This window comes from Pempheris klunzingeri, chromosome 13 (assembly GCF_042242105.1).
Source record: "Pempheris klunzingeri isolate RE-2024b chromosome 13, fPemKlu1.hap1, whole genome shotgun sequence".
NCBI classification, from domain to species: Eukaryota; Metazoa; Chordata; class Actinopteri; order Acropomatiformes; family Pempheridae; genus Pempheris; species Pempheris klunzingeri.
This window is the reverse complement of record NC_092024.1, coordinates 12,159,227-12,167,956: the sequence shown is the minus strand read 5'-3', so window position 1 is coordinate 12,167,956 and position 8,730 is coordinate 12,159,227. Positions and strand designations below refer to the sequence as shown.

The 8,730-nt window shown below is 38.5% G+C and overlaps 1 protein-coding gene across 1 annotated transcript; it reads left to right on the top strand.

Annotated features, from left to right (window-relative positions):
* Nucleotides 1-2,874: 2,874 nt before the first annotated feature.
* dhrs7 (dehydrogenase/reductase (SDR family) member 7) lies at nt 2,875-8,724 on the top strand. The gene is made up of 7 exons (XM_070842391.1): nt 2,875-3,039; nt 4,418-4,570; nt 5,304-5,410; nt 5,611-5,850; nt 6,034-6,156; nt 6,263-6,478; nt 8,321-8,724. The coding sequence occupies exons 1-7, from the start codon at nt 2,910-2,912 to the stop codon at nt 8,360-8,362; spliced, it is 1,011 nt and encodes a 336-aa protein (XP_070698492.1). The 5' UTR covers nt 2,875-2,909; the 3' UTR covers nt 8,363-8,724.
* Nucleotides 8,725-8,730: the final 6 nt, after the last annotated feature.

Here is an 8,730-nt window from a genome sequence, read left to right as displayed (position 1 = left end):
GCCTCTACCTAAAATTGTGCTAATGGATTAGTGTGTGAAAAATAAGAGGTATAAAAAAACGATAAACGAGTAAAAATGTGCAAGGCACAGCAATGGAGACTAGTCAATACTGAGGATAGGGAAATATGAACGTTTAAATAGTTCTCTTTCAAAGTTTAAATGTCTTAAATTAGAAAAGTTCTCTAATTTTACAGTTCATATTTTATTTAAGCAAAGCTTTCTATTTAACACTGATGCAGATAAATGAGCAGTTTAATATATTTAGTGAAATGTAAAAAGAAGAGTCAAATATGTTTATATTCCCCAAATTAAGGTCCTGCATAGGCACCAGTATCACCCTGCCCTGGTTCTTCGGTATTTCTTTGTTAATTGGCCTTCAAGTGGTCGAAGTGTAAATATATTGCTCACACAAATAATCAGAAAAGAAAAAAAAATTGTGAATGGTTGCACTTCCTTTTTTAAAATAGCAAATGCACAACACAGGAGTCTTATTAGGCTACTGTAAAGACTTAGTGCTTTAAGTCTTTTGTAATAATGTTCAGGCTTCTGCTGCAGAACAACCTGTGCCTCTCTTAATAGAGCCTAGTGTCACAGTCACCCTTTAAGCTTCTCTTGTTCAGCCTCTGTTGATCTGTGCATTACCGCAACATTAGAGGCCCTGGACAAATGATTCCATCTCTTTCTCGGTTATATGATGTTTTGTGTATTGCACTGCTGCACTTTTTAACACGATGAGGGCGACCTTGGCTTGTTTTGACTTTCCATCTATGCTCTGAAAGAGAACTTCTTTTTGAGACAATGATGACTTTCAGAGAACCAACAAATGTCTGTGTAACACTGTGTAACTGTTGTGATTGAAATTCATTATTGCAAAAAGTAGACGTCCACCAAAAAGAAAAAAGGCTGTCTGACATAGAAAAGATAAAATATCTTGGGATAAATGCAACAAAGAATCAGGACAACTTTAACTCAAAAAAACGTAGGAACAAAAGACTTAACCCTTGTATGGTGTTCGGGTCTGTGGGACCCATTTTCATTTTTTTATCAAGAGCAAAATGATACGATTAATTAGTTTTTCACACTCAGACTCATTGGCCTTGGCTCATATTGATGAGTCTGAGTTTGAAAAAATGATTAATCGTATCGTTTTTCTTTTGATAAAGAACAGGAAAACGGATGAAATCGGGTCCACAAACCCAAACACCATACAAGGGTCAAATAGATAGTCTATATTCAAATTTTCCCTTTGGGGAAAGAGTTAAGATTGTACAGATGATTATTTAACCAAGATTTTTTATTATTTTTCAAAGCACTACTGATATCTCTGAAAGTTTCAAAAATGAGGATTCTATCACAATGAAGTTCATATGAAATGGCAGCAAACTGTTCACTAACTGTTCTGCCTTTCTCCAAGTATAAAAAAATCATACGTTGAGAATCTAAAAATTACATCCGAGGTTTGGAGGGATGTGTGTCAGGATCAAAAACTAAATGAAGATTTCACTGTTTATTTTTTATTTTTAATGGGAAATTCCCTCCTAACAAAGTCTGATCAGACTTAGACGGAGGGGTTCTAAAGATTTATGTACAGTTGGACAAAATCCTTGTTGATAAAGATGAAAATCTTTCCAACAACTGTCATCACAACCTAATTCTCATTTATTTAGGTTCCTCTAAGTGAGAAGTGATCTCTTTGATGTTTTCAAAAGGAGATCTATTCAAGATGTAAATCCATTGATAAGATGTCTTAAGATTTATGAGTGTGGGGTTGAAACAAAACTCTTAACTAAAATTGATAAAATAATATAAGCTAACCATGAAGATAATAAATCCCACTGTAAAAAATAAATGTTAAATGAACTATAATTCAAGACATCCCAAATTTTCGTGAGCACACAGAAAATTTAACTCCAGTATGTTGGAGAGAATGTGACGAGCAGATGGCAACACATTTCGGTCATGTCGAGATACAAGTGGCGAAGTGTTTATTAGAGAACTGTTAAATATTTTTGGTATTTCTCGAAATAAAAGCCCACCACTACGTGGGAAAATATGAGAAGCTCCTCACTTGTTGCTAGTGATAAGGGTAGCAATAATTAAACAATTTACAAGGAATTGGTTTAAAGATAACTTAATTAAATCCAAATGAAAGGCTCTTGTAAATGCAATGGAGAAAATAACCCTGAGAATTTGAAATCAAATTCATATCTTTGAAATAAGATGAGAAAAATGGGCGAGGCATACAACAGACAGTACTTCAAGTGATCTATTGATAGCTGTGTCTTTGAACATGGGTATGCACAGAATGCGTGTATGAATATATGCATACTCTTAGGTGTGTGTGTGTATTTTTAGGGCTTGGAGGTATTTTTAGGGTACCTGGTGGATGCTCCCATATTGGCATTATGTATCCTAGCAGTTAGCTTTAGCCTACAAACTCATACTTATGTAATCAGTCCTTTTATCTTTGTTACTATTTCCACCACCATCTGTTTCTATGATTTTCTTCTTCTTTATGCTCTGTAACTCCAAAATTTCAATGGCATATCATTTATTAAAATGCAAACAACAAACAAACAAATAAGGAATCTGGCCATGACTAAGGATGCTAGAAATCCAGACTAAAATGTATTTTACCTCAGAAAAGCTAAAATAGTCCACCCAAAAACACAGTGGGATTATTACCATCTGTTAATTAAAGTTAAATTCTTCCTTCACACCATTGATGTTCATCTATCTCAATTTTTGATTGAAGCTTCCCCCAAAATTTACATCTTTAATTTTGAAAATATCAGAGCGGAAGTGACGCCAGCATCCGGTAGCTGCAGGTTTGTTATGGTTGAAGCGGAAGTTTGAGTAAAACTAAACGCAGCAGCAGCTAACGGAGTCTGTCAGTTCACTTTCTACCAATGGACTGCTGCGTTATATCTGCCCTGTGGTGTTTTATACCACTGTATTTACTTCTGTACTTACTGTCCTTCATTTTCGCGGACGCAGACTTCACTCTGCTGTGGGGAAGTCTGGTAGGACACAGGCCAGGTGAGTTCATGACACCTGTCCTCTCTCTGCTCCCTCATAGTTAACACATCATGGCTGTAACTCACATGATGATCCTCCTCTGAGCTCTCCAGAGGTCAAACTCCACTCCAAACCCTCCAGTTAGCGTAGCCGTAACCTGTGATTTACGTGGATAAGTCCTCATACTAAGTGGTGATCAGTTCAGTGGTTTTGTCTTTTCTTCCATTTTGTAACCAGCTTCGTGAGACCATAAAAAGTGAGGCGATATGTGCAGGCAAACAAACTGTATCCATGGAAAATGGAAATTGTAGTATTTTACTGCTGTAAAATCTGTGTCGAGGTCTTTCTACGTTTTTTCTTGACCAAGGAAACCTTTTAAGGGATTCAGTTCACTTAAGTAAGTCCCTCAGCTAAGGGGAGCTGCTGTATTAAGCATCGTGCTTAAGGGGAAAGCATAAGGTGTTTCATGCGACCGGCCAAAGATATTCAACACATGCAGATGTACTATAATGCAAAAGCTCTTTTACAGCTAAAAGTCCGACATGTAAAGTGAAAGCACATAAATATTATAATGCACTTGTGTATTAAAGTAAAAGCACTCATTATGCATAATGGCCCATGCCAGATTGTGATATTATTAGCTACATTATATTATTGGATTATTATCACTAGAGCTAGATGGATAAATCAGCAAAGTAGGTTTGAGGTATTTTACAAACAATGACACATTACGTAGTTAGTCGAAGTTGATTTTTACACTCTAAAATGTTTACATGCTTTGGTTATATATATATATATATGTGTGTGTGTGTGTGTGTGTGTGTGTGTGTGTATATATATGTGTGTGTGTGTATATATGTGTGTGTGTGTGTGTGTGTATATATATATATATATATATATATATATATATATATATATATATATATATATATATATATATGTATATAGTTATAGATATAGATAGATATATCTTGATATATCTCGATATACATATTTTACTTAAACTCACAAATCTAAATATTAAAAATCAATGTGGAGTTTTTAATCTAGTAAATGTTACTTTCCACCAGACAGCATGCAGAGGGAGGACAATGGTTAGAACCCCCCCCCCCAAAAAAAAAACCATAGTCAAGCTTATAGAGCCCCATATATCTATAACTGACATCTAAGCTTTAATCCTAACACACACTCTAATTTTGCTGCCTGTACATTATAATAACAAATATTCAATATTCCAAATGGGAGGCAATACTCTCATTCTCCTCTTATCCTCTTATTTGGAAGCTGCCAGGGGCAAACCAGACCCAGAGATGGTCTCCATGTAAAGAAACTGTGAGGCTGATGTTTAGATCCAGCGTATGACATAAAATGTTGACGGTTGTGTCTTTCTGTTAACCAGAGAAGAAGCTGAAGGGGCAGGTGGTTTGGGTCACCGGAGCCTCCAGTGGTATTGGAGAGGAGCTGGCCTACCAGCTCGCTAAGTGTGGCTCACGTCTCATCCTGTCTGCTCGACGTGAGGATGAGCTGAATAGGGTGAAACATTGCTGTTTAGGTGAGAGAATCTTGTTTCTTTTTTTTTTTTGTTTTTCCAGCTAACAGACAGCCTTCTTACAATAAAATTCAATAATGCTTCAACTCTTAAAAACTCTTTTTAGGTAGACAAACAATTTAAAAAAATGCATCCACAGAAATTTTAGGACGATGCAGAATAAAGGTAGAACTTTTCCTATTATTATATCATGATTGTGAATTAATCATTTAGATAAAAATTGTTAGATCCAAAATGAACGTCATGTTAAACACTGACTGAGGTGTCAAACATTTGGCTACCGTTTCTAACAAGGCTTGTGAGTCAGTAGTATAACGATGTGGTGTCTCTGCATCATCAGCATTATACATCCATGATAGTTGCCAGTTAGTGTGGAAAAAACAGAAAAGTTAACTGCTGTGAATGAACTGGCAACCACTTCATGTGCCATTTTCTTCAAGCAGCAACGGTGTTGTGACATGAATGCAGTGGAAGGAGGAAAGGGGATTCTACGTCTAATGGCTGAATCTCAGTTTCACCTTTAACTCTGTCAGTTCAGACACAAAACTTCAGTACAGCACAGTAATAACCTTGTTGATAGGACTTAGTGATTTTCTTATTCAGACTTTCAGACTTTGTTCTCAAACCAACAGTAAATTGTAGAAGGGTTTCAGTTCTTCACCTGAGTGTGTTTCATTGTAATTCAGTTTTACTCAGTTTTGATCAGCTGAATTCTTTTCATCATTAATTCCTCAAGAGTGCTCCGACCTCCGGGATGAAGATATTCTTGTTCTTCCTCTTGATTTGTTGGAAAGGACATCGCATGAGGAGAAAACAAAAGCTGTTATCCAGTACTTTGGACATGTAAGGCCACTGCAGTTGCTTTCATACAACAACTCAATCACAGAAAGACTCTTATTTTTGTTTTTTTTTCAATCCATAACATTTTCACTTCACCTTGTTGTTCTCTTTTTATTGTCCATTCATTGTAAGTTAAAAGAAACTATTAAAATATGGCTGTTTTCCAATTCTCCCGTTCTGTCCACTGGTCCGTTCCTTTTCAGATCGATATCCTTATAAACAACGGTGGCCGAAGCCAGCGCTCTCTGTGCACGGAGACCAACGTTGATGTGTATCAGGCCTTGATGGAGCTCAACTTCCTGGGTACGGTCTCCATCACCAAGCAGGTGCTGCCTCACATGACGCAGCGAGGCACTGGGAGCATTGTGACTGTCAGCAGTGTGGTCGGCCTCGCTGGGGCGCCCCTGGCAACAGGATACGCTGCCAGTAAACATGCTCTTCAGGTGAGGGGAGTTCAGATAGCAACTGTGTGACACAGAGCTACAACACACTCATAGGTTTGTTTTTGATTGCTGTTTGTTGATTACTTTTTTCAGTGCACTTCAGTTTTATATGTAAAATAAATACATTTATGAATAATCATTCCCGGTACATCCTGTTGCTGATTGTGACTGTGCTGTCTGTAGGGTTTCTTTAATTCCCTTCGGACTGAGCTCACCGACTTTCCAAACATACTGATCAGCACAGTGTGTCCAGGGCCTGTGCAGTCACAGATCGTCCACAATGCCTTCACAGAGGAACTGAATAGGGTAATGCAAATCCCATATGTTACCTGTATTTGATATACATGATGCAGTATTCAGTGACAGTTCAGCCGTTTGTTTTCAGTAACCTGTTTTCCCTCCATTACCTAAGCCTGTGGCCTCAGCTGGTAATCAGGAACACAAGATGCCAACAAGTCGCTGTGTGCGTTTAATGCTGGTGGGAATTGCCAACGGTGTTAAGGAAATGTGGATCGCACAGCAGCCCTTCCTCCTGTTTTACTACGCCTGGCAGTACGCTCCCACGTTCGCCTGGTTCATCACAAACATCCTGGGCAGAAAAAGGGTGCAGAATTTCAAAGCTGGTCTGGTAGGTACATGTATGGTCTCTTTTTTAGGAAATCTACATTTATAACGTTAATATGATGCATATTCAACCTAGTCATAGGCTAGATTTATTGTCATTGGCATTGCATTGGCGTAGGGCTAAGAAAAACAAGTATTACCACGTTCTTGACCTAATACTTGTATCAATAATGTGATATTCTGGAGATGAAATGATTTCAGACAAGACAGTGTGTGAGCCACTGCGAGCCTTTGTTAAAGCATATTTATAAAATCGCATTAATAAGTGCCTCTTTATTGGCTAGTTCTACTTGTCCAGTTTTTTTTCACACCAAAAGCTTGATGAGCAGTAGGCACACTTGTCATGAATATATGCAGATAAGTGGGTCCTTTTTTTCCCCAGCAGAGGACCACCTGATATGAATTGACGTAACTATCCCCCATCCCCACCTGCAGCCCACTGTTATGTTAACGAGCACTAACTAGGCAGAACAGAGCCAACATGTAAAACTCATCCAAACTTAAGATGTATTCCAGAAAGCCATTAAAAGAGGATTGCACTCCCACAAAAGTGAAGAAATATCATGTTAAAGGAATTCGACAAACACTTATTTGCTTTCTAGTTGAGAATTGGGTCAGAAGGTTGATAGCACTCTCATCCTTGTCTGGTAAATATGTTGCTGGAGCCAACCACTGATTAACTTAGATCAGCATGAAGACTGGAAACGGCTAACCTGGCTCTGTCCAAAGTCTGCATAACACCTATAAAGTTAACAGGTTGTATCTTGTTTAATCCCTGAGCAGTTTCTAGGCAACCAGCAGAGATTCCAGGAAGTTACTGGTCCTGATTTAAAAAAAAAAAAAAAAAAGAAAAAACTGTTCGCCTGTTTCCGGTCTTTGTGCTAAGCTAAGCTAACTGCCTGCTGGTTAAACTGGCTTGAACTAAATCCCTCTTCTCATCTAACTTTCAGCAAGAAAACAAGAGTACGTCCCTAAATGTCAAAGTCCTCTTTTCAAGCTGGGTGGAGTTTGGAGTCATTTAATTCCAACAGCTGCAACAAAATATGAGAGTCAGAGAAATGCCAGTCACAAATTCTTTAGTGAAATTAAATCAGCCAAAACAAGTGCAACAACGCATGTTTGGGTGAGCCATTTGTGTATAGGACCTTTGAAAACATTGCCTGTACTACTGAAAAGTTATTCTCCATTTTTAAGATGCATGTCCACCTGGTTAAATTCACACAAAAGGCTCCCTCACTCAGAAAGCGCTCACTTGAGATATTTGTTGTTTGTGTTTGTTTGGCCTTGCTGTTGACCTTGCTCCATTAGACCTGGGACCGGGGGATTCTCACCGTGTCAACGGACGGATAATAGTTGAATAAAGCAAAATGTGGCAGACACTACGCAGAGCTGTCTCTCAACAGCTGGAGGCCTGGGCTGTTATTGACCTTGCTTGAGTCTAATAAGAAGAAGACGGTGGCCAGGGAATGACAGTGAGCATGACTACTTCCCTGCGGTGCTGACTGACTGACTGACCAGTGTGTCTGTTGGCCTCTACTGGACAGTGACAGCTGAGGGCCACGAAGAAAGGTCATGTTCCAAATGGCCAGACACTGGAGCGTCACATGCTTATGCTTCAGTAAGGTCTGTGACGTATCCTCTTGACAAAAAAAAAAACCCAAACTGCTGTCTGGAGCCTATACTACTTAAAAGAAATCTGCACAGTGCTACCAAACAGTGCAGTCACTACAGTTAAGGCAACACCAGGGTCATGATTGTGACCACACAGTTATTCCAGGTTTACAAATCCCAGCAGGATGCAGCACATGTCAAACTCAGTGCTAACAGCTAGTCTCTTCTTTTTCAGGATGCAGACTCTGCATACTTCTCAAAACTGAAGACCTCCTGAAAGTCACATCCTCAAGAGGAAACACGTTTATTGCATTCCTGATGTTCGACCTGGAGAGTGAGAGACTTTGGGGTCTTTGCCTTCATCTATGAGGAGTAAATGTGAGGACACAACTGCTATGAATGTTTAGAGCGCTCTACCCAGGGCATGGCAGGGTCTGAAAGAGAGAGTGATTTTTTTTTTTACAATACTATGATTTCATCTCAAATTCAAAGTACATTGTAGTTAACTGGTTTTTAATGAGCATCTTCAAATTATTCTGGTAAAGTGTCTACATTCATTTTTAACAAGGAATGCCTTCAATCCCATGAAGCACTTGAACTAACCTTTGAATGCTTAATAAAATTTAGTTTGGATTAATACTCCGC

Excerpts from the sequence above, each read along its gene's own strand:
- dhrs7 (XM_070842391.1), top strand. The coding sequence starts at position 2,910 with ATGGACTGCTGCGTTATATCTGCCCTGTGGTGTTTTATACCACTGTAT. Across the intron at positions 3,040-4,417 it reads TCTGGTAGGACACAGGCCAG|AGAAGAAGCTGAAGGGGCAG; the intron begins GTGAGTTCATGA and ends TCTGTTAACCAG. Across the intron at positions 5,851-6,033 it reads CCAGTAAACATGCTCTTCAG|GGTTTCTTTAATTCCCTTCG; the intron begins GTGAGGGGAGTT and ends TGCTGTCTGTAG.